This window comes from Artemia franciscana, chromosome 20 (genome assembly GCF_032884065.1).
Source record: "Artemia franciscana chromosome 20, ASM3288406v1, whole genome shotgun sequence".
NCBI classification, from domain to species: domain Eukaryota; kingdom Metazoa; phylum Arthropoda; class Branchiopoda; order Anostraca; family Artemiidae; genus Artemia; species Artemia franciscana.
In genome coordinates, this window is record NC_088882.1 from 34259182 (window position 1) to 34285646 (window position 26465).

General features: G+C 34.8%; 1 protein-coding gene across 2 annotated transcripts; it reads left to right on the forward strand.

Moving 5' to 3' along the window:
* The first annotated feature begins 1282 nt into the window (after nucleotides 1-1282).
* LOC136040168 (DNA polymerase subunit gamma-2, mitochondrial-like) lies at nucleotides 1283-25889 on the forward strand. Of its 2 annotated transcripts, XM_065724293.1 has the most exons (6): nucleotides 1283-1384; nucleotides 3079-3625; nucleotides 8394-8549; nucleotides 12085-12280; nucleotides 20243-20357; nucleotides 25696-25889. In XM_065724293.1, exons 2-6 carry the CDS (start codon nucleotides 3254-3256, stop codon nucleotides 25871-25873), a joined length of 1017 nt encoding a protein of 338 aa, XP_065580365.1. In that variant the 5' UTR covers nucleotides 1283-1384; nucleotides 3079-3253; the 3' UTR covers nucleotides 25874-25889. The 2 variants fall into 2 exon arrangements, with proteins under 2 accessions (XP_065580365.1, XP_065580366.1); XM_065724294.1 differs by lacking the exons at nucleotides 1283-1384; nucleotides 3079-3625 and adding an exon at nucleotides 6073-6169.
* The last annotated feature ends 576 nt before the right edge of the window (nucleotides 25890-26465 follow it).

A 26465-nucleotide genomic window follows, 5' to 3' on the forward strand; every position in this document is an offset into this window, starting at 1 on the left:
GTTTCTCCTGTTTTATTTTATAAAAATATAACTTTTTAAGTTATTGAAAATGTGATTTTTAAATTTTTTAAAAGTTTAAAAAAACTTTAATTTAATATTTTTTGTAATTTTTCACTAACTAACAATTAAGCTGACAAGATTTAAAACAATTTCCATTTTTGAATATTTGAAAACAAAAGTCGATAGAACGTCACTAAGAATAATTAATTAAAATGATAAACTAGCTCACCTAATTATGAATAGTAATGTCACCAATTACAGGATTAGAGTAGAATATCTAAGAATTAGCGTAAATTGAAGCGTAATAAATAATTAGCGTAAATAAATGTTAGTCTACTCTAATTATCAACTATATAATTGATGTAATTACCAATGGGTCTGGATATCTATTCATATTTACATTGACATATGTTTGTATATCTATTCATGTAAATAAAATGTTAGTCTACTCTAATTATCAATTATGTAATTATTGATGTAATTACCAATGGGTCTGGCTATCTATTCATATTTACATTGACACATGTCTATATATCTATTCTATTTTATCTGTTTATATATATATATATATATATATATATATATATATATATATATATATATATATATATATATATATATATATATATATATATATATATATATATATATATATATATATATATATATATACAAACAGCGCAAATGCCTAATGGCATACTTAAGCACCCAAAAAAAATAAACACAAACAATAGAAAAACCGTCATTACTTTGGCTTAAACTAATTTGTACTTCTTTCAGAAATCAAACTTCAACACTTAGAACAGAAAATATTATGGGAGACTAGCAACATGATTTCTTAATAACTTCAGAAATTTATTTCTATCAATCTCACAGCTATTGGGATTAAATTCCAAACTTTTGGACCAATATGACGCAAACTAAATCCCGATCGCACCGTTGGCCTATTTTCAAAAGAGAAATCAGAACTATGAGATATAAGATACAGAAATTGAAAGTTGTAATCACTTGAAATATAAAGATTAAAGGTACTGCTTAAGGTGATTCCCCCAAAAAAATAAAGTAAAAAATGATGCAAAATTTTAAACAAACAGAAATTAACACAGACAGAAGTAACACCACCTAACCGTATAAAGTCCCATTTTGTTAATGTATTATATGATGAATAATATGAATAATTACCAATAATATTTAAAATAACAATCTTGACCTGATGAAGTTCACATTTGGACCAATCTTAAATTTGTTCAATCTCATATATGACTCATTAATCTTTTACTAGGCGAGGAGTTGAAAGATTAGTTGAAGCAATTCAGTTCGTGCAGCCCATTCGATTCGTACCTACTGAAGGTGTTGAGCCCTTGGTTTCTGTGCTAGAGGATCGGTAAGTTTGAAGACTTCTTATAGTGTTAAGGGCATTAAAACAAAATAATTTCCCCCTTGAACACATCTTGGTCTATCCATACCTAGAAACCACGATCTTTTAAGACTGTTCTGTTAATTTTTTCAAAACTATTATGTTTTTAGGTCTGTTTAACATTTTCATCAGTGTTGTCATTTCGAACCGTGAAAATTATTAAAGTAAATTATTAAGGTAATTATTAATTAATTATTAATTAATTATTATTATTAAAGTATTAGTATTATTAAAGTAAGATTAGTTCGCAAAATTCGATCAAGCCTTTTGTGCGTAATAGTTCAAAAAAAGAAACAATCCGTGAAATCACAAAGACAAATACACAGTCAAACGAAAGCTACATCTTTTTAAACTAATTGATGTTGATTGTTTAATTGCTTATTTTTTCCTTATTTTGAACCTACTTTCCTTTTTTAAATTTTGCACCCACTACTGCCATAAAAATTGTAATTGCATATGAAGGTCTTTTTTTAATTAAAATATGGTTCCTCTTTTTCTAAAGGTGTTCAAAATATATTAGACTGTGTTAGTTTATACGTAACGAACTAAAATTCATTATTATTGAATATTCATCGACTTTACATTCGATTCAATTTTCACTGTCTTTTATACTTTCAATTAGTAAAAGTGAGCTATGTATTCCCAAAGAAGGCACATTGAACTTGGTCTAAGCAACTGGGCTCTTATCAGTACAGCATATGACTGTCGTAGAAGGAAACTTTTCGTGGGGGTTTTTAGGTCTCCTGAATATATTTTATGGATATAGCTGTTTCACTCCCATTAGAATGTTCTTTATTAATAACAGTCGACATCTTATTACCTGGGTCCAATCCTTAAAAATATACTTTTTTGCATGCCATCTAATGGTCTTCGTGGCGCAGGTGCCGATCTTCGGATTTACTGCCTTCGGCCAGGAGTGCAATGCGTGGCTGGGGACAAATCATCCGGTACTTTCCTTGTTTTCCTCCAGATTTTTTCAAGTACCCATTTAGAGCTGGTTCGATTCTGTCTGAGCTTACAGAGTCCCACCATTGACCCCCGCCCCAACCAAATAACTAGCAAAACCAGGACTCAAAGCGTCTGTTTAAGGACCATCCTTGAAGCGAACCCATTTGCTGCTGGTTTTCCGCCTTGAAAAAAAAATACTGTCATTGCAGTATTGATACCAGTCAGAATCGAAAAATCGACGATTTACGAACTTTATTCACTTCGACATGTAATAGTGTCATCTACATTCGTCATTCTATGGCAATTGGGGCTCCTAAAAAGGCCACCAGATGGCAATGTTTTGGTTTTGCCAGAAACCACCTACAGACGCACATGCAGAGGCAAAAGGAATAAGTGGCATTTTATCTCAGTGCACCTTCCAGATCAGTCGACCAGATTAAAGACCAAACAGAAAGTTAGACTACGGTCGCTTGTAAAAATAAACTGTCATGCGCACTATGAAATCCTACCGACTCTTACGCCATGGTATGTTGATGTGACTGTTTCTTCTGATATAAACAATAGCTTCCATGCATGAGCCAATCCAGATGAATTTATAAAAAGGAATATTTTTATTTAATCCCTCCTACATTCTCTATCTCTTTCAGTTCACCTATTTCTCCCTTCGTCTTTATTGTAGCTTTCTTGCTCTCATATTCAGTTTCTACTTTTAGGGACCTCTTTTTGGAAGCTGATCAAGTAACTGACGGGAATATACTAGAAGACATACTCAAGAACGCAGCCTTAACAGAAGAAGATTATTTTGTCGCACCGCCGGGAAATATTCCTCTTGAACCAAAAGCTAACTATAATCAAAGCAACCATCGAACAGAAGAAAAAGATTAAATAATGGAGAAAGTCTTAGAATATGCTTTACGCTTTTCTTACCTTAGAAAGAGTGATAATTATACACTAGGTGCTCTTGGACTCATTTTACTTGAAAATATCCGTCGCGAGTGGGTATGCAGCGTTTCCACAACCCAGCTTGAACCCTTTTTCCGTACCATGAATGTTAATCCAGCCATTTACTATGAACTCTATGAAATAAATGATAAAAGGCTACCATTGGGATTAATCACTTTACAAAACAGTGATTTTAATATGAAGTATGATCAACGAAAGTTTAGTAAGGATATGAACTTCGTGTATTTTTGTCACCCTACAACTGAAATGAAGTGGTATGACTACTGGCTAAGATCCCGAAGAGCTTGGTGGACCAAGGTAGATGTCATAAGAATATAGTAGTTATAGTAGATATAATACATATAGTAGATATAATTGCTATAGTATATGTTGTAAGTTTTAAGGATATGATCTTTGTATATTTTTGTCACCCTACAACTGGAATGACGCGGTATTACTACTGGCTAAGATCACGAAGAGCTGGGTGGACCGAAGTAGCTGTTGTGAGAATATAGTTGTTATAACAGACATTGTAGATGTAATTGTAATAGTACACGTTATAAGTTATAAGGATATGATCTTAGTATATTTTTGTCACTCTACAATAGAAATGAATTGGTATAAGTACTGGCTAAGATCACAAAGAGCTTGGTGGACCAAAGCAGTTGTTATAAAGATATAATTGCTATAGTATATATAGTTGCTATAGTAGATGTTGTACGTTATAAAGATATAAACTTCCCTTGTTTTGTCACCCTACTTCTGAAACGAAGTGGTTTTACTGATGGCTAAGATTACGCAAAGTTTGGTGAATCAAAGAAGCTGTTACAAGGATATAGTTGCTGTAGTAGATGTTGTAAGTTATAAAGGATATGAACTTTCTATATTTTTGTCACCCTATCACTTAATTGAAGTGGTATGACTACTGACTAAGATCTTTTACAGCTTGATGGACCAAGGTAGTTGTTATAAGGATATAGTTGTTATAGTATATTTAGTTGTTATAGTAGATGTTGTAAGCTATAGCGATATGAACATCCTGTATTTTTGTCACCCTAATTCCGAAATGAAGTGGTCTGGCCACTGGCAAAGATTACGCAGAGCTAAGTCGAACAAGGTAGTTTTTTAGGATATAGTTGTTATGGTAGATATAGTTCTTGTAGTAGATGTTATAAGTTATAAGGATATGAACTTCCTATATTTTGTCACCCAACCACTGAAATGAAGTGTTACAATAGATGTTGTGGGTTACAAGGCTATGAACCTTCAGTATTTTTGTCAACCCATTATTGAAATGAAGTAGTATCTCTACTGGCTAAGATCACACAGACTTTCGTGGACCAAGGTAGGTGCTATAAGGATATAGTTGTCATAGTATATATGGTAGATATAGTTGTTACAATAGATGTCATGAATTATAAGGCTATGAACTTCCTGTATTTTTGTCAGCCAAAAACTGAACTAAAGTAGTGTGACTTCTAGCTAAGATCACGCAGAGCTTGGTGGACCAAGGTATTTGATTCTGTGTAAATAAAAGAAGAATTTATAATGATTAAGTTCTAAAAAATATTATTTTCTATTCAGCATTGCCTCTGAAGTATCAAATTAGTATAATACTGAATCACGCAAAATAATCTGAAATTCCCCAGCATAAACCCTTAAGTTTGAAAATATTTTAATTCTACATTAGACCTTAGTTCAGCGTATAACAAAATGCAGTTGAATCGAAACCTGATGTTCCTGATATTCTAAATGCTACTAATGTACTACACGCTGTCTTTTTTATGACTCTTTTGAGAAATATGAGTTATTTAAAAAATTTTGATATGGATTTATGCATGCTAAAAAGGAAAAAAATTGAACCTAAATATCTAGTAGATAGACATTTGCTTCCGTTCTTGATGTCTCTCCAGATAGAGGATCAATAAAAAAAGATAACCGTTTTAGCGCACTTCCAATGCAAATACCAGTAGACTTTGCAGTGGTACCGATTGACGAAAATGTTGGGTTTGGAGGCAACATATGTCTGTTAAAACCTGAGGGGAGGTGGGGGGTGTCAATTTGTGTTTTGAGATTTTGGGAACCACGAAAATAATGGGATCTTTCGATGGAAATTCTAAAAAGCGAGGTATTTTTTGGGATTTACGGAGGGGGGGGAGGAGGTGTCTTTGGTTTGTCTCTTAAAAAAACGTGAACCTACGCCATCTAGCTTTTCCATGCAGCAACTTAAGCTATGTTGACTTTATTCGTAAAAATATATCCAAGTAACGTACACATTAAGCTTGCGTTAATAGCTTGACACACAAATATATTCACATTAAAGCTAGCCAATAGTATCTAGCCTTCAACGGTCTTCTTACTTTCCCTGAGAAGTCTCATCACCCGCCTAATAGTATCATCGAGGGAACGCCAACTTACAGAAATCGCCTGGACCAAGTGGTGCGCTCCAAGCATGTTGGAACTGAGCCAAAGGCTGCGGTTACTGTCCCGCGTTTGGCGGAATTGTCCCATGCGTAGTGCAACACTGCAACGCACGTGGTTCTCCCATGTTCAAAATGGTATAAAGTGGGTGATCCCCTGTGTATTGTAAAATTTTAATTTTGTTTGGCACTAAAAATATTTTTTTTACAACAGAGGAGTAAGTCTTCTCTTTGAATTTACATTGCAAGCTTAGTTTAAGTATATTATTCCAGATCAGGGAATGTGAGATTTCATTATGCATAAATTATTTCTTTGGTTCATTGCGAAAGTGAAATTATGCGAGTGACAACATTTGTTCCAGAGACAATCTGTTTGTCGTTTTGCGTGTGTTTATTCAGGCTATTTATAGTGATTGCAGTGATGCTTGGAAATTATCAAGATGTGAGTTCTGTTTATTTGTGTGTTTTTTTCCCTCGTGTGTTACTTTTAATTTAACTTTACTCATTAATTCTTTTCTCGTCGATTTAGGCTCCCGGACGAGGAGTTAAAATATTTGAATATGTATTGTTTAAAGTTTGCTGTTTTTTTTTCTGTTTTGTTGCACTGTTTTATTTGAATTATATCCGTTTTTCTCTCTTTACATTTTCATTTCTTAAATTCTATTCGCTATATAATAATAGAATTTTTTTTCTATGATATTTCCTTACAATCTCAATCAATTCTCCCTTGTTGATTTTTGTCATGTATGCCTTTCAATGTAGTCTTTTCTAGCTTGAACCACAATTTATTGTTAAAACCAAAGCTAATCAACTTCGCAGTATATTTGAAATATTGTCAATGCCCACAATATCTAGTGTGACTGCGATAATCGTTAAAAAGAACGTAAATTGTCATTAACCTCGTAAAATCATTAATGTTTGAACTTTGGGCAATACAAAAAAAAATATTTTCTCGTGTTCGTTTTCTTTTCATAATTTGATAACATAATTAAAAGAGAACAAAAACACCCTGTCCTAAGTCTGGCTTGTTTTTGTTTTGAGTATTGGGTTTTTGAACAAAAGATCCGGTCCTAGCTTTGGCTAAACTTGTTTATGTTTTGGGTTTTGAACAAAACATCAGGTCCTAACTCTGGCTAAGCTTGTTTTTGTTTTGGGTATTGGGCTTTTGAAAAAAATATCCGGTCCTAGCTTTGGCTAAGCTTGTTTTTGTTTTGGGTATCGGGCTTTTGAAAGAATCATATGGTCCTAGTTTGGCTAAGCTTATTTTTGTTTTGGGTATTGTGTATTTGGGTTTTGAACAAAACGTCAGGTCCTAACTCTGGCTAAGCTTGTTTTTGTTTTGCGTATTGGGCTTTTGAAAAAAACATCTTATCCTAGCTTTGGCTAAACTTGTTTTTGTTTTGGGTATCGGGCTTTTGAAAGAATCATCTGGTCCTAGTTTGGCTAAGCTTATTTTTGTTTTGGGTATTGTGTATTTGGGTTTTGAACAAAACGTCAGGTCCTAACTCTGGCTAAGCTTGTTTTTGTTTTGCGTATTGGGCTTTTGAACAAAACATCCGATCCTAGCTTTGACTAAACTTGTTTTTGTTTTGGGTATCGGGCTTTTGAAAAAATCATCCGGTCCTAGTTTGGCTAAGCTTATTTTTGTTTTGGGTATTGTGTATTTGGGTTTTTGAACAAAACATCCGGTCCTAGCTTTGGCTAAGTTTGTTTTTGTTCTGGGTGTTGTGTATTGAGTTTTTTGAGCAAAACTTCCGGTCCTAGCTTTGGCTAAGCTTGTTTTGTATTGGGTGATGTAACACATATTTGAGAAGCATTTTTGGTATGATTGCTACAATTGTCCCACCTGCACAATGTTGTGAATTTTGCAAATAGCACATGGAAGAATTATTCCAGAGCTACTTCTGCAGATGTATGTCTTACTACTGTCATTTTGCCTACACTAAGCTGAAATAATTAATGAATAATAAATATAAGCTGAATAATATAAAATAAATATAAAGAAATATAATATAACAATAACAATATAATAATAATAAGTAATAAAAATGAATAAAAAATAAAGCTAAATAATAAATATAATAAAGATGAGATTGAGGTAAATTGCAGGTAAAATTGATTTGAAAGTTTGATTAAAAGGACCAAGGATTCGTCTTTACTATTTTACGTCTATACTATTTTTATCTATATTATTTTATACTATATTTTTTATATGTATCTATTTTGTATCTATACTTAACATTTATACTATTTTTTTAGTTTTACATACTATGGTATGATAAAAAAAGAGGCAAATTCCAAAAAAAAAGTTTTTCTCTTTCCCCTTCATTGTCAATAATTAGTCTGGATTTAAATTATTTAGACAAGAACATCGTAATAGTGATAGGTAGTTTATAAACTAAATTAACAGAAAAATCAACTAATTTAATAAGGTAATAAATATCTTTATGGTATATTGAGCTACGTTAGACATATTTCCACGATGCTACAAAAACCCCGTAATTTTCTTATAGTTATTCCTTTTTTTCCTGCTAATTTATTTATTTTTTTTTGTGTTAGCTTTGCTCTGAACAATTAATGTCATTACTTACTTTAATCCAGTTTTCAAACTAGAAATTTTCTTCATCCCTTCATCAATTTTTCATTAACTGCTATTCTAATTCTAGTACCTAAGACATCCGGATCTGATTGCTCAGAAAACGTTGGGAGAGGACTCAGTTAGTCTTGAGTTAAGGCTGCCATCTATTTCAATCGAACTTGAAAGCGTTTCTAGACTTGGCTCCTCCTTTTTTGATGATGCAGAAAATATACAACAGTATATGGTGAGATTTTTTGTGCATTGTAAGTTATTGGGTGTTTTTTTTTGTACTTCAGAATAAAATTTTCGAACGCCAAAATAATATAAATATAAACTAAAATTTGAATAAAATAGATTAAAATTTATTGAATTGGCCTATAAATTAAATAAATCGAAATGTATATTAAAGTATATTAATGTAGCCTAAGTCAATATTCAAATGAAAGTATAAATAAAATAAATTTAAGTAGATTAATAAAAATTTAATAAATGGAAATTTATGGGCTCATTTATCTCTCTGTGTTAGATAGGTAACGTACTTAATTACTTTTGGTGGGAACTAGACATGGCTCTGCCTCGCTGGGTGTCAATACAATTTCACTAGCAGCCATTTTTCAAGGGGTACGAATTTTTGCAATAGCTTCGACAAGATTTCGGCCAATCTCTTTCCAATAGTAGATCAAAGATGAAAAAGCCTCCAAGTGGCTGTATGTCCAACTTAGCAATTAATGTGCAATCTTTCTTCTGACACCGAGATCGATGTTTCCAGTTTCTGAGTGGTTGTAGTTTAATAGTTGACTCTCTAGATGCATCGCTGGTCATCATGGCTGCAATGGCCCTCCACAAAAACCGGGTGTACAGTTTCTAAAGTAGAAGCTGAAGTCTACAGCGCTCACAGATGTTCTCATTGGGTATACTGCTCACAGATCTTCACATTGGATATTCATCTTGGGTCTATTACGGAGAAATTCCCTTCCAAAGATATTCAACTTTCCATTATTTTGAATCTTCACAGCCAGTTCTTCACACCCACATACGTGAGCACTTTCGACGATCGCCACGTAGACTCTAGTGCTAGAAGTGAGGCTTATGCATTGACTTTTTCATAATGATCGATATGGCATAATGATCGATATGGATCGATATGGCATAATGATCGATATGATCGATGTAGCTGAGCAAAGCTGACAAAGGCTAGTCAAATATATATTTCAAGTTCTTGGTCTGATCCTCCCTCTGGAACCACAAGGATTCCAAGGTAAAAGAATTGATCAACAATGCTTCCTCTTGAAGTGTAAAGAAGAGGGACTCTGAGAATCAGCCATCATCACTTTGGTCTTTATTGAAGTTATTCTTTATCCGACCATGGCCGAGTAGTAAATATTAACCATCGTCATATCATCAGCATAGTCCAATCCAGTGACCTGAACATTTTTTCTGACCGTCATTCCTGCCTGAATGCTAACTACTTTTCATAATCCAGTGAATTAAGTAATTGAAGAGGATGAGGATAGAAAATGTTGCTTAACTGCTTTTTCAGCGTTCCTCCGTAGTATGCTTTCAAACGCTTTACGAAATGTAAACGAAAAGGCTGCTATAAAATCGGCGAAAATAGAGATCAACCACAGAAAGCATCTATGGGATTGATGAAGTAACAAATTAGTTCAGTGTTCAGTGCATGCAAGAACCTCTGGCTCTAAAACCAGTTTGTTCTTTCCTCATTTCTCTTCTTGTCTATTTGAATCTATTCACCAGAGATGGCAAACAGATTCGCCTCAATATTCATGAGAGTGACTCCACACTAATTCTTGCATTCAATTGCAATATTTATTCCCTCGAAGTTTCTATTTTCTTCATTAGTTTTCTTACGATATTGGTCCTACTCTATTGAATGATTTCCTGTTTTTCCTTTGGGCCCCGACTAGAAACTGCACGTTGTAATATCACGTAAATTTTTTCTCATAAAAGTGGGAAATATCACAAAAAACTTTTATTTTTATTTCGATTTTTAAACAAAAATATTTCTAACGAAAATCCTAAAAATCTTGTTCTCACTCCTTTGGAAAAGTGTAAAGCTTTCAATATGCCCTTTTATTTTGGATTAGAATTACATATCTGTCAAAAAAATGGATTTTTCTCCTGCTTTGTTATTTTCACTTAGTTACCTCCTAAAATCAGGACTAAATGGCTTAATATACGAGTAAAAGAGGAGAAAGAGATGTTTCTAGGTCAAGAGAAAACTGAGAAAAGTAGAAAGCAAAGGCCCGGGCTGTGACCTAGATAGTATTTTAGGGGTATTACCTACATAATATTATTAGTAAAGATGGCTGATGGAGCGAAGACGTAAAAAGTAGAAAGCAAAGGCTCGGAGCGTTACCTAGATACTATTATTGGTAAAGATAGTGGATAGAGTGAAGACGTAAAAAGTAGAAAGCAAAGGCCCGGGCTGTGACCTAGATACTATTATAGGGGTGTTACCTACATACTATTATTAGTAAAGATGGTGGATGGAGTGAAGATGTAAAAAGTAGAAAGCAAAGGCCCGGGGTGTTACCTAGATACTATTAGAGGAGTGTTACTAGATACTATTATGAGGGCGTTACCTAGATACTATTATTAGTAAAGATGGTGGATAGAGTGAAGATGTAAAAAGTAAAAAGTAAAGGCCCAGGCTGTGACCTAGATACTATTATAGGGGTGTTACCTACATACTATTATGAGTAAAGACGGTGGATGGAACGAAGACGTAAAAAGTAGAAGCTTCTAGAAGCTGCGATAATGATTGTTGTTAAGCTTCATTTTTATTAATGAAAAATAATGCTTTTAAAATTCATATTTGAAAAGTAGACTTGGTGATTTGTTTGTGGAAAAGATTCAGAGAGATTGTTAAAGACAATTTTAGGCTGTGTTTGAAAGCTCATATATTGGATGATAAGATATGTGGAAAATGCAGTTTGATCGAGGGATATAGGGGTATGTAGGGGTTTCTAGGGGTATAATAAAGTAAATATTTGTATCTAATGATTTGTAACTCATCTTTTTATCATTATTCTTTTAATTGATGAATTTGACACATTTATATGCTAAATTTACTTGTTATTTGATCGCACCAAAAAAAGTACAAAATAGATTGTCAAATTGGATAATTATTAATTACTTTAAATCTGAGCTGTGATTGAAGATGCTTGGTAAATATACTTTTGAAACACATTAAATGAATTTATTTATATTTCATTATTAGTTTATTTTGTTCGAGATTCCAATATGTTTTTTTTTGTAGAATAATTGATTATGTGGATTGTTTTGGTACATGGTTTCTTCCCCTTGTTCTATTCTTTTTTATTCTTTTTTTTTCAGTTTTTCTTAGTTTTTTTCTCGTGATTGTTTATTGTCTAATAGCACAGCCTCGCAAGCTATACTTTTGCTGTGCTATTAATATTGTATATCATTGTTTTGATAATGAAAGTTGTTCTACTACTAAATATTCCTGTTCCTGTCAAGTCACCTGTTCCAAAAGGAAAATAAAATTTCCTGCACAGGGTTGGAAGATGGCGGAAGAAAAGCTTTAAAGAAAGTGAGAACTTTCTTAGAAGGAATAAAGATTTAAGGTCAGAATAAAGACATAGTCTAATAGAAAAAGAGTAGGAGGAGTCTAAATAGAAAGAGGAGGAGTCTTAGTAGGGATAAAGGATTTTCCGCCACCGTGATGACCTGATATGACCTGGTGCTGTAATGAATTGTTAGATTTAATAATTGATAAAACAATTTTACTTAACTAGATAAATGGAAAGAAGTCAGTAATGCCCTCTGTAATTAAGATAACCTCGTCATCTCACCAAGGGTTCCTCGCCATTTTGGCTGATGCTTGCTCCCTCAGATCTCTGAAGAAGAATTCTATGGATAAATCTTGTGTGTTTCAAATTCATCATCTTCTTGCTCCTTGGAAGGTTGGATTTGTTTTACCATTAGAGAAAGGTGAGAACAATTTTTGAAATACCAAGAGCATCAAGATAAAAATTTTAACTACCCCATGGAAAGGGTCAGTATATTAGCAGATAATAGTCTTTAATCTTCTTGCTCCTTGGAAAGTCGGATTTGTTTTAGCATTAGAGAAAGGCGAGGAAAATTTTTGAAATGCCAATGGATTCAAGGTAAAATGCTTAACTACCCCATGGAGAGTGACATTATATTAGGGAATATTTGTCTTTAATCTTCTTGCTCCTTGGAAAGTTGGATTGGTTTTAGCATTAGAGAAAGGCGAGGAAAATTTTTGAAATACTAATGGATTCAAGTTAAAATTATTAATTACCCCATGGGAAGGGTAATATAATAGCATGTAGTAATTAATCTTCTTATTCCCTGGGACGTAAGATTCGTTTTTCCGTTTGGGAAAGGTGCGGAAACAATTTGTAATACCAAAGGTGTCAAGGTGAAATTCTTAATTGATCCATAGAAAGGGGTAACGTAATAGGGGCAATTAATCTTTAATATTTTTGCTCCTTGGAAAGTTGGATTCATTTTGCCATTAGAGAAATATGAGGACAATTTATGAAATACCAATGGCATCAACGGAAAATTGTAGCCAACCAAAATTATTACGAAATTACCAAGAATTGTCATGAATGCCGAAATTATGCCCCATAGATCCGCCTTGGGTGTATTCATGCCTGAAAACTGCGACTTTCTAATATTTTCATTTTGTTTGTTTCAAAGTTATGAAATCTTTTTCGTAATGTCACACCTTCGTCTAATACTAAGAATCAGTACTTTATAGCTTAATACAAAAAATTCGAATAATGAAACTACAAATTCAAGCGGTAAATTTTTCAGGTCAAAACTGAAAATAATTTTTTGGAACTCAAATCTTCCTTTTTCATTACTAATACAATCCTACAAACCCTAACTAACACAACAATTGAAGTAACCGAACTAAAATACCGTATCACAATAATCCTCAATAGTAAAACAAATAGCACAAATTCTAACAGGGAGAAAAATCCTCCATGTAGAACACCGTCCCTGCAGAAAATTCCTCCCATTATTATATATTTATTCCACAACAATAAATAGATGTTAACAGCTAAGAAAGAGCATAACTAGCAGCCTTTCTTCGGGGGCCCTGGGGGGGGGGTCTTGTCATCCCCATAGGCATAGTTATTGGACCTCCAAACTTTGCTGAACCAAACGTTATCTCGAAATTTCTATGAGATGACTGTTTTAGAAAAAGAGGAGTTGGGGTCTTACTCCAATCTTTTTTATCGCTGAAAAAGGGCGGTAGGACTTTTTGTTTCGTTTGAAGAAGCCCTCTCCCAATTTTCTAGGACCATTAGGTCTGTACGATCAGCACAAAAAAAACGAATAGATTTGTATCTATGATCTTTCTCCTAGGAAACTACAAAATTCTTCATTATTGTAGATAGCAGCTTCAAACCTCTGCAATAAACCTCTACTAGAGGTTCAAGCCTCTACTAGAGGTTTCCAGTCACTAATTCCAGTCACTAGAGCTACTAGAGGTTCAAACCTCTACTAGATAGTATTGTGTCATTTGCGTTTTATTGAAAACTATATGTATTTTCGACAGTGGACTTTTGTTTTCCAAAATATCGACGACAATAAAAAACACTATAATTAAATCAAGGTGACTAAAAAGAACTAATGAAAACATTGAACATTTAATATATAGTAACATTAATTCGAGACTCAGGTAATTCAAGATTTTATTTCACTGTAATTAAAATTTTTTTAATGTAATTCATTTCCATTAAAGCGCAAAAGAAGTATTAGGCTGTACTGTTAGAAGAGGAGGAGGGAGTAGTAGCCAAATTCCTATTTGTAGTAAGTTTTTCGTTTTAAGTTTGGCTTTATACAATTTAAGTTTTTGTTTGAAGTATTAGTACCTATTATCTTCGCTGCTATGATCGTATATTTCAATTTCGATTCGTTTTGGGTTTTATTTATTCTTTATTAGTAATTTCTGGTTGTTTTAAGTTTGAATTGTTATAAGAATGTATTTCTGATGGTCATAAGTTTAATATGGCTCTTTACTTTTCTTTGAAATTTTTTTCAGAAAGTTTCTGAAAATTATTTTTTTTAATATTCCATTCCAATTTAGTACTTTTAATTAGTGTCTTTTCATTTGTTTCAACACCTCCCTCAACATTCCTTCAAAGTTTCATCTGAATGCTATTAGCCGTTCCTCAGATGTTGTAGATACGCCCTTGTCACAACGGGCATGTGCACAGCCTCTTTTGGTTGAACTCATTGTCCCTCTCAACATTCTCTGAAAGTTACAACTTAATGCCTTTAACTCTTTTTTCTGACATATTACACACCATTTTAACAAGCTTTGTGTACATAGTATCTTTTGATTCAGTTCAACACCCCCTAAAAGTTTCAACTGAATATCATTGGCCGATCGATTCATAGATATTCCACATACAAATTTTGACAACCGATATGCACGTTGTTGTATTTTAATTATGATCAACATCCCCGTCAGCTCTGTAAGTTCCAACTTAATACCTTTGCCTATTCCTGAAATATTACAGACGTTCCATTTTGACAACCAGAATGCATATGGTGTCTTTTGATTTAGTTTAACATCCTGAAATTTTCAGCTTACTAATCTTAGCTGTTCCTGAGAAATTGTCGCCAAGCCCATTAAAAACTGGGATGCACATATTTCTTTTAATTTCAACATCCCCCTCAACTTTCTCTGAAAGTTTCAACTTGATACCCTTCCCTCATTGTTTTGAAATATTGAAGATATGCCGTTTTGACAAGCTGGATTCATATATATGCGCTAAGATACGCTTTTTAGACAGCTTAGATGCACTTGGTGTATTCTTATTTAATGCAGCACCCTCCTCAATATTGCATGGAGTTTACAAGTTAATAACCTTAGCCATACGAGAAATCTTGCAGATAAGCCCTTAATATTCTGGATGGACTATCTCTTTTGACAAAGAGAATGCAGTTAAACACTTTTGACTTAGTTCAATAGTTTAAGTTGTAATAGCAGAACTTACAATAGTATTTACAGTCACAGACGCGGTTGCAGCAGCAGTTACAAACATGGTTGTCGCTCTTGTAGCCAAAAGTTTTCAAACTTGCAGTCGCAAGTAGTTGCAGTTGTAAATTGCTACAATCGCAAGTAGTCGCACTAGCGGTCGAGTTGCATTCATCTTCGCAGTCGCAATTAGTTACAGTAAGAGTCATCAGTCGTTGTAATCGCAAGTTGTCTTAGTCGCAAGTATTTGCATACGTAAGCAGTCGCAGTCGGAGAGAAGCATAGTTGCAAGTTGTCGAAGTTGCAATCACAAGTAGCCTTAGTCGCAGTCGCAACTAATCGTATCTGCCAGTATTTTACTTTATAGGTAGTTGTAGCCGTAAATAGTCAAAAGTCACGAGTAGTCACATTAGCAGTTATAAACTGTCATTGCCACAGTCAAAAGTAGTCGAAGTACCCATCGCAAGTAGTCGCAGCCACAAGCAGTCGCGGTTTCAATCTCAAGTAGACGGTCAAAGTCGTAAGTAGTCACGCTTGTAAGTAGTTCAACGTAGTCATAGTAGCAAGTAGCAAGTCGCAAGTAGGAGCAATAGTGGTCATAGCAGTAGTAGCAGTTTGAATCCTGAAAGTGTAAAATTAATATCCATAGCAACTTCTAAGGTTTTGCATTTATACCCTTTTATGACTTAGATGTACATAGTGTCTTTTGTTTTAGGTCCTCTCAGCATTCCCTGAAGTTTCATCGTAATATCTTTTGCCTTTTTTAAACACTCAGGATCAATATTCTCCTTCTTCCCCAAACATAAATCCTGTCTGTAAACTATTGATACATTGAATAGTTTACAATCCTTTCTTGAGGGGCTAGGGGGGGGGGGCGTAACATCCTCAGAGACACAGTTATTAGATCTTTAGACTGTTTTAACAAAGTTGCTATTTCATAAGTTAATCAGTGTTATGAGGTCTAAAAAGGACAAGGGGCCCCTTTGCTCTCCAAACGCTGTTAAACATATTCTGATAGTTTCGGCTGAATGTCCTCAACCATTCTTGAGATATTGCTGATGCGCCCTTTTGAAGATCAGCATAAACAAATCGTTCTCATTTTTTTCAGTATCCCTTTCAACATTTCCCAAAAGTAGTCACAAGCAGATGTAGTCGCTGTTGCAAGCAGTCGCAGTCACAGTTGCATGTGGTTGCAGTTGGAAGTAGTCACAGTGGCAACCAGTCGTATTTGCAGCCGCAGTAGTAATAGCAGTAGTAGTAGTAAATGTGGTCCAAAAAGTTTCAATTTTATACCTTATCCGTTCTTAACAAATTGCAGATTCCCCCTATTGTTAGCCTGAATTCACACAGTGTCATGTGATTAGTTCAGCATTTCCCTTAACATTCCCTAAAGTTTCACTTTAACATATTTAGCTTTTTCTGACGCAATCACGATCAAATATTCTACTTTTCGCAATAATCGAACCTGTATATAAACAATGTAAAAATTGCATAATTTACAATTCTTAACCCTAAGACTGGAAGGGGGGAACCAGCATTGAAATGTTGTATTTTGTACTTAGCATGTTTTGAATCTGGTCAACATCCCTCTCAGAAACCCCGAAGTAATCGCAAGAAAAAATTGTCACAGTCATAACCAGTTGCAGTCGCAGTCACGAATAATTGGATTCACAGTTGCAGTCACAGTACTGGTTACTATGAAAGTACAAGTTTATCCTCTTACTTGTTCTTAAGATGTTACTTAAACACCTATTTGAATGCGCATGTTTGGATAACTTGGATGCGCATAGTGTCTTTTGATTTAGTTCAACAATGGCCAAAATTTCACTTGCCTTGGCGAAAATATTCCTTAGCCTTGTCGGACGCACCCAGAATCAAACATTCACCTGTTTCATAATGAAAGCAGGAGTTCCCTCTTCCCTGTTTCCGAATCATACATTTCAACATTGGACGAATTGCATGATTTACATTCTTTCCCCGGAGAGGAGGGCGTCTAAAACGGGAAGAGGGGGACGAGTGGTGGTCCATCAATCCCTATTCAATAGTCCCCTCAACATACTTTGAAAGTTTCAGCTTAAAACTCTTAGTTGTTCCTTGTATTATTATTGCGGTCTTTAGCAAACCATCCTAAATATATAGTGTATTTTGATTTTGCTTGAAATCCCCCTCAACATTTTTAAAAGTTATATTTTAATACCCTTAGCCTTTTTGGAGACTTGCGATTACCTAGGTCGGCAGAAATGGGGATAATTGGTATCCTAGCCTAGGTAAATTCTGTTTAGGAAAAGAAAACAGTAATGGCCACAGACTACTGCAAGTTGTAGGTATAACAATGTAGTTATAACCAATTCAGTATTTGGTCATAAAATGGCCCATAAGTTATCATGGTATTCACGTGATGGTAAGACAGCTAACCTTACTGATTATGTTATTGTAAACCGAAGACTGGCAGGATCAATACAAGATACTAGGGTATATAGGAGTTAAAACGTTGGTAGATTCCAGGATGAAAATTTGAGAGAAATTTTCAAGAAACAATTTAAAGACTAAATTGAAAATTGTAAAATTTCACAATATAGAAGGTGAATGAATAGCTTGTGAAGTTACGATGGTCTCTTAGGGAGGAAAGTTCGAAACGCAGCTAGGAATATTGGTGAAAAAGCTAAATTTTTAATAGAGAGGAGAAGGGTCTTGTACAAAATACTGTCTGAGTGATAGATTAATGAAAATGAGAGGAATGTAAAGAAAGGGGAGAAAGCTTTAAAATACGATCAAAGGAGATGTGAAGTGGAGACAATGGATAAAATTGCCGAGAATCTGGAAGATGCTGCAAGACGGCATAATAGTAAAATATTTAACTGGCTTGCTAATAAATTGAGATGGAGTAGTCAATCCAGACTTGTCCCAGTTAAAGATGGGAACGGGGCCACAATCAGTGACAAGAGAGGTAGACAATTTGAAGAGAGCTGGACAGAATTTTTTGCGAATCTGCCGAACCAGGATGTAACTAAAGGAAAAGATATAAAAAGAAATGGAATAGTTTCTAATACCTTGGATGTGAATGGAGATTTGTTTTGTGAAGAAGAATTAGCTACAGTATTAAAAGGATTAAAAATAAGGAGGCCCCAGGTGCGAATAAAGTGGCAAATGAGTTTCTTAAATATGGTGGCTGTGAGGTTAGAAATAAGCTACTGAAGATTACTAATATGATTTTTTTTTTTTTTTTAATAGGAATTGTTGATACAAGAGCTTTAGCGAAGGTCTTATCCTTGTATTGTATACCAGACAAATACATTAAAGTGACTAGTACTATGTACGTGAATAACACTGCTGCGATCGAAGTCGGAAATGAGGTTATCTGCTGGTTTCGTATGTAAATCAGGAGTTAAACAAGGCTCTGTTCTATCCCCCTTTATATAAATCATTTTGATTAACTCCAGGTGATTAACTCAGGTCATTTTGATTAACTCTACCAGGTAAATAAATCAATATGATTAGCTCTATGTAGGAGAATAATACTGCTGCGGTTAAGGCAGGAAATGAGGTTAGCAACTGGTTTTGTATTAAATCGGGAGTTAAGCAGGGTTGTGTTCTATCCCCCTTTATATAAATCATTTTGATTGACTCTGTTTTAAGGAGTACAGGAAAGGCAATGGGAGAACACGGAATCAAATGGAGAGGAAAAACTCTCCTGGACTCTCCAAAAACTAAGAATCCTAGATGAAAGTTTGAGAAAAATGAATGATAGTTTAGAGGTTTTGTGAGTTTAGGTTGCTCGAATAAGTTTGAAACTAAGGTTAAGGAGACTAATTCGCTAAGGCTAGGAATGAGTGAAGATGAAAAGTTGACGCTGGGTAATGAAAAGTTTCATCAAGTGGACAGCTTCAGTCACCTTGGTAGTATTATTAGTAAAGACGGTGGGAGCAGTGAAGATGTTAAAAGTAGAATAGCCAAGGCTCAGGGTGATTTTCACATTTAAAAAAGTTTGGAAGAATAGGAAGATATGTCTGCGAACCGATATTACAATATTGGAAGTTACAGTGAGGACAGTTGTCAAATACCGTTCTGAAGCGTAGGCACTCCTAGTAACGGACGAAGATTTTCTAGATGTTTTCCAGAAAAATTGCCTATAGACTGTGTATTGCCTATGACCGTATTTCAAACAATAGGCTGTGCAAAAATTGTGGATCAATCTCGCTTTCTAGGGCTATAATGAAGAAAATGTTGGGATTGATAGGGCACATTCTGCGGATGGAGGATGACAGATTGCCGAAGATTGTCCTTTTCGGCCAACCGTCTGGGGCTAAGCCGAAAGTAGGTAGTCTGCGACTGAGACAGGAGGATCTTGTAAAGAAAGATTTAAGGGAAATGAGAATTTTCTGGGAGGGTGTAAAGAGGGAGACTTCGAATAGATTGAAATGAAGGAGGAGCGTGTGCAGCCGTAAGAGCGTAAGTTTTTAGTAGTAGTAGTAGATGAAACGCACCCCCTTTTCACAATAAAAAACCTTATATATAAATAAGGACAACTCATAAAACTTACAACACTAGCGCCAGGGGTTCTGGGGGGCTACGTCACCTCCGAAGGCATAATTATTTGACCTCTCGGCAATTTTCACTTTTACATTTTTACCAGTACAAAAATAGGAAGCTTTTATTTATTTCAAACTTGCAGTTGTCGACTGAAAAAATATATTCTAGAAGTCTGAGCCCAAATACCTTTCGTTACCTAACTTTACTAGTAAATCGAATAATATCTTTTAAAAGGCCATATCAAAGGAGGGGGCGTTGACCCCCTCCCCCACAGTGTTATTTCGACTCGTAGAAACGCAACAAAAATGGATATAAACAAGTTTTTGATGCGTTAAAAATTGTAAACTCCCCCCCCCCCGAACAAAATCATGGATAAGGCCCTGATCTTTTTCTTTCAGTTTCCTCTGGTCAACCTTTATATGAACTGGCAATACTGTTATCAAGCGAACTCAAATCTTTACGAATTGACGTAGCACCCTTTAAACTTGGATCTACCGACTCTAGCACAAAATGGTGAGTTTATTCCCAAAACTCCCCACTATTTGTAGTTTTTGGTCGTTCCAAACTTATAAAAGAGAAACGTGAATTAATAACCAGCGAAAATAAATAAAAAATAATTAATAATTAATTAAAAATAATATATTAATTATTAATAAAATAAAATAATAAAAATTAGTGCACTAAATAATTTAATAGTCTACACTTGAAGATATAGTTGTTTCTGTAAATGAAAGATTGTTTATTTTTGAATATTCAGAGGCGAAACATTGCTCATAATATTTTTTGAAAATATTTCAAATATACAAAACGAATTGTTGTCAAATTAAAAACTTTTTAAGTAACCTTTTTTTGTGGTTGAATGTGGGTACATTATTGAAAATGTGATACAGTTCTAAGAACGTCACAATTTTGAAACGGCTAAAGGAAAATCTTAGAAAGCCATGATTTACAGGTATAAATGGGTCCCTAAGATGGGTCCAGGGACTAAAAGTGCTTATCTTGATGTCCTCGGTGCTTTTGGCAAAGATCGCCGATATCCGTCATCAGTGCTCAACACACATACACAAAAAAAAATTACCCTTTGAAGTGAACTGTAACAAAACAGAGGAAAAACTATATCTAACAGTTATATAACAATCACTAAAAATTATTAGCGACGCAGGTGCTTAATAGTGGTTGGGAGTTGATATTTTTTTAGGATTTTCATATTTTTATTTTTTTTTTTCACTGGGGATCCAATGACATAACCGCCAAGATTCAAAAAGTAAAAGTGCACCCTGTTATAGCTGAAATTAGAACAAAAATCAAAAGGCTCATAGTTGTAATTCACTCTCGTGAATCATACTCTAATCATAAAAAATAGGAGGGTTTCCCTTCTTTTTGTTGAATAAGAATGATTTTTTTATCATGGCCTTCAAAACTAGAAAATTCGAACAAGAAAAACAAAATGGCAGTCCAGTGACATTCCAAATTTGGCTAAATTTTGGCTCAAAATAAGAGAAAAGACAGAATCGCAAAGAATTGCAGTTTGCTAGGTTATTAAGCTCACATAATGAGATAGCTTTTCAATAGTCTTTAAGCCTTTCAGGCTTGCTTAAAGGGTTATATTTGCTTTGGATGCACATTTTAGGAAACATAAAAACCCAGCTTCGACCCGTGGAGGGTTTAAGCTCTTAAGAAATCAGTTATAAAAACTGTCACAGATACTGCCCAGTAAAAGTGGGATACAAACACATGGGATACGGGTTGTCTTGGTTCTATTGAGTAGTACCTCTGTACCCTATGCTGCAACCACCTTTGTCTTATTCGTTTATTTGCTAATGAATAAACTAGGTGAACGATAAAAAATGGCATTTCCTTTTATGATTTGTCGAAAAGTTAGGGGATTTACCCCTTGTTTCTGTTGTTTTCTTTACATTTGCTTCTCAGAAACTCGAAATTTAACTATTTTCTATCAAAATGCAAGTATTGATACCAGAACTTCTTGTAGAAACTTCGATAAAAAAAATTGTGATGCACATAAAAAAAACAAATTCTTACCATTCTTCAAACAAAGAAAGGTAAGAACGGTTCTGCTTGGCGTGGAAAATAAAAAATTCTCAAACTTTGCTACTTGATTGTTTGTTATGTTTGATGAAATTGTGTTTTAAAAAAAACGATTTCATATTTATGTCTTTTTCAAAGGAAAGTATGTTAAAGAGAGTTTTTCAGACGGATCCGTCCGCAAGAAATGTTATGGGGTGAATTTTCAGCGAGAATGTAATTTTTTGGAGAGGATGTTATTTTGTATGGAAAAATACTTCAACTGAGAATTTTTTGTTTGGGGCGGGGTTTCATTGAGGGGGCCAGGTTTCCCGGCATTATTTGAAAAACCATTAGTAAGGAAGCAACTATAAGGAGCGGAAAGTAAGGAGCAACTATAAAACATACAACAAAATTTTAAATTAAATTTATTATCGTTTCTAAGTCTACCGGGACATCCGTCTACCGGATGTCCCGTCTATCGTCTACCGGGACATCCCGTCCCGGATATCGTCTACCGGGCCATCCGTCTCTCTCTCCGTGAAAAATTCTGGTACTTTTGATTTATATGCCACTCACTCAAGTTTATGATGTGTAAAACTCGAGAACAAACTGCTTTCTTCGTTAGTTTATAAACAAATTTGGGATATATATTTGCACATTAGGGGGGTGGGGTTGTAAAGTATAGCGGATCTGTATGCAAAGTGTGTTAGATACAATTATTCTGTGTATTATGAAGTAAGAATTGTTTTATTACTTCAAACTATCCAAATACTTAACCCCCCCCCCCCTTATGTGAAAATATATAGTCCAAACTATATATTTCCCATCTATTTTATCACTTGTCTTGTCTCGCGCTAAGCTGAAAGAAAGTAACGAAGAAACCGGTTTGTTTCCGAGTTTTACACAGCATAAAGTTAAGTGAGTGGCTGATAAGCCACTCACTCACTTAAGTGAGTGATTTGATAGCTGATAAAGTATAATATACAAGTACCGAAATTCATTCTCCCTATGGAAAATAAAAAAACAAAACTCGAATAAAATTCTCAAAATCGGAAAGCCTTATTTTCCACGGGGGGAGTATTTTCTACGGAGATATTTCCCGTGGGGGAGGGGTGAGTAAACGCCTATAACCATTTATCCCACATTCAAAGGAGAAAGATAAGTAGTAAGGTGCAAACATTAAGAAAAACAAAATAAAACAAAAACTAAGTCTACGAGAAATTTTAATAGGACTAGATACGATACAGCCTAGTATGCAGAACATTTAGCTTATCAATAATCGGTCAAGCCATCATTTAGTGGTAGTAAGTAACTTGATCCATCTTACATTAAAAACATTTCAACATAGTGAGAAACCCAAACTAAAAAATCTGCGTAAAAAACGCTCAAATTAAGCATTAACCTAGAAAGAGACTGGCTTGAACATATTGAGTCAATACGGCCGTTTTTAACTTGAAAAATCTACATCTGACCAGCTCTTAATACAGCCATAACACTTACGTAGTATGATAACGAAATTCTGAGCAATCAGTGAAAAATATTGAACTTACCAGCGTCTAGCTCGGCCGACAAGACGGTTTGTGAATTGTTCAGTTTGAACATTTTTTTACGATACCCCAGCACCATCTATTTCACGAATGATATTTTCACTCTTAGTTTAATAATGGAGAAGTGCCTGAGTGATGAAACGCTATTATTCCTCAGTTTTGTAGATTATGATCAATCATTTGATACAGCTGGTAGAAGAGCTTTGATAAAGGTCCTATCCTTGTACGGTATACCAGGTAAATAAATCAATATGATTAGCTCTATGTAGGAGAATAATATTGCTGCGGTTAAGGTAGGAAATGAGGTTAGTAGCTGATTTCGTATTAAATCAGGACTTATGCAGGGTTGTGTTCTAACCCCATTTATATAGATCATTTTGATGGACTTTGTCCTAAAGGGCACAGTAAAGCCAATGGGAGGACAGGGAATCAAATGGGGAAGTAAAACTCTCCTGGACTTAAATTATAATGAAATGTCAGCAAAATGAATGAAATGGTTCTGTGAGTTCAGAGTACAAGAATAGGTTTGAAAATTAACGTTGAGAAGAGGAGGTCGCTAAAGCTAGGAGTAAGTGAACATGAAAAGGTTAAGTTGGGTAACGGAAATATTGATCAGGTGGACTATTTCACTTACCTTGGTAGTATTATTAGTAAAGACGGTGGGAGCGGTGAAGACAATCAAGGCTAAAAGTAGAATAGTCAAGGCTCAGTCTTTTTTCACAGTTCAAAAAAGTTTGGAAGAATTCCTATCCTGCAAACCAAGATAAGTCTCTTTGAAAAGGTTACGTTAGGTAACGAAAATATTGATCAGGTGGACAGTTTCACTTGCCTTGGTAGTATTATTAGTAAAGACGGTGGGAGCAGCGAAGACAAGCAATGCTAAAAGTAGAATAGTCACAGTTCAAAAAAGTTTGGAAGAATTCCTATCCTGCAAACCAAGATAAGTCTGTTTGAAAAGGTTACGTTGGGTAACGAAAATATTGATCAGATGGACAGTTTCACTTACCTTGTTAGTATTATTAGTAAAGACGGTGGGAGCGGTGAAGACAATCAAGGCTAAAAGTAGAATAGTCAAGGCTCAGTCTTTTTTCATAGTTCAAAAAGTTTGGAAGAATTTCTATCCTGCAAACCAAGATAAGTGTGTTTGGAAGATAAGTCTGCAAACCATCATTAGAATATTGGAAGCTACGGTGATGACAGTGGTCAAATATGGTTGTAAAGCATGGGCGGATGAAGATTTGCTAAGTGTTTTCCAGAGAAATCGCCTACGGATTGTTCTGGGTACCCGGCTGACTGACCGTATTTCAATTAGTAGGCTGTATGTAAAGTACGGTTCAATCCCGTTTTCTAGGGCTATAATGAGAGAAAAGTTTAGATGGCTTTGGCACGTTTTGCAGATGAAGGATGGCAGATTGCCGAAGATTGTCCTTTTCGGCCAACCGTCTAGGGCTAAACGGATTGCAGGTCGTCTGTGGTTGGGGTGAGAGGATGTCATAAAGAAAGATTTAAGAGAAATGGGAACTTCCTGGAAGGGTGTAACTATGAATAGATTGGGAAAGAGGAGGAGCGTGCGCAGCTGTGTTGGCCTCAGGCGTCTTGGTGCTATGGCGGGTCGTTTGTAGTGGTGGTAGGCGCTCCAAAAAGGGGATGGAGATTTTCTAAGTGTTTCCCAGAGAAATTGCCTACGGATTGTTCTGGGTTATCGACAGACTGACTGGATCTCAAACAGTAAGCCGTGCGAAAAATCTGGTTCAATCCCGCTTTCTAGGGCTATAATGAGAGAAAGATTGAGATGGCTAGGGGACATTCTTCCGATGACAGATTGCCCTTGTCGACCAACCATCTAGGGTCAAACGAATGTAGGTCGTTCCGAATGAGGTAGGAGGATAAAGTAATGATAGATTTAAGGAAAACCGGGACTTCCTGGGATGGATTAAAGAGGGAGGCTTTGATCGGAATGGAGGAGGAAGATGCGTAGTTGGATTGGCCTAGATGGCGTGGTGCTGCAGTAAGTTGTTAGTGGTAGTAATTCCACCGTCGTACTCGCCTTTTCCCATAATTAGCTTTTTATTTTGTGTTGCAGTTTCTTTTGAACATTTTCATGCCTTTAATAATTTTCATGTTTTTTATGATTGTCTCTTATTTTTTTTTACTACGCTTTTTTTTTAAATAATGTGTAACTAGTAAACTGTAATTATTGTTGTTATTAATAAGGACAAAGCAAAAATATACACAAACAAGGATGCTTCGAGAATAGATAATTTCTATTTTTTTTTTAGGTTTGATGGTGCAGGCGTACCATTCTCTGTTCTGCTCAGCCCTGAAACTCTGAAAAATGGTATTTGTTCTCTAAGGACAAGAGATACAACCCTCTCGGAACAAGTTCATGTTGGAAGTTTGAAACAGCACCTAGGGAAATTTTTAATTCCAAACTTATATGCTTCAAAGCTGAAATAAACAATAGTATCACTTACACTGCAATTATCATTTAAAGGTTAGCACAGAGAAAAAGAAGAGAGATTACTGTCATATATTTCCGAGTTTAACTGTACTTTAGCCAGTTTATTTTTGTGACTTATTCTCGTAAGTGTCGTTCCTTATTTCTGGAGAGACTAATAGCCCTGTTCTTTTCAAACCTAACAGGCTTTAAAACCTCCTACTCTGAAAGGTAAAATATACTTGGAACACAAAACGCGACTTTTTTCTTTTAATAAAATTTTAAACCGTTAAAAACAGTACAAAACATGATTGGTTCTCTTGTATGAAATTACAAACCATTAAAAAGTAGAGGCAAAACCAGATTGGTTCTTTTGTATGAAATTCAAAGCCGTTAAAAAAGTTTTTTTGCAAGTAATCTCTTTGTTTCTCTTTGATGGTAGGTTTTGCAATTAAACCCCGTTTGCCTGTTTGTGTGGTTTTTTGGAAGTAAAACCTCTGTCTCACTGATGTTAATACATATTCAGCAAGAAGGGCATTTAATAAATAATTCTGAAGAGGTACCTTAAAAATCATCAAAATCATAATAAACAAGGAGGTACCAATTTAACGC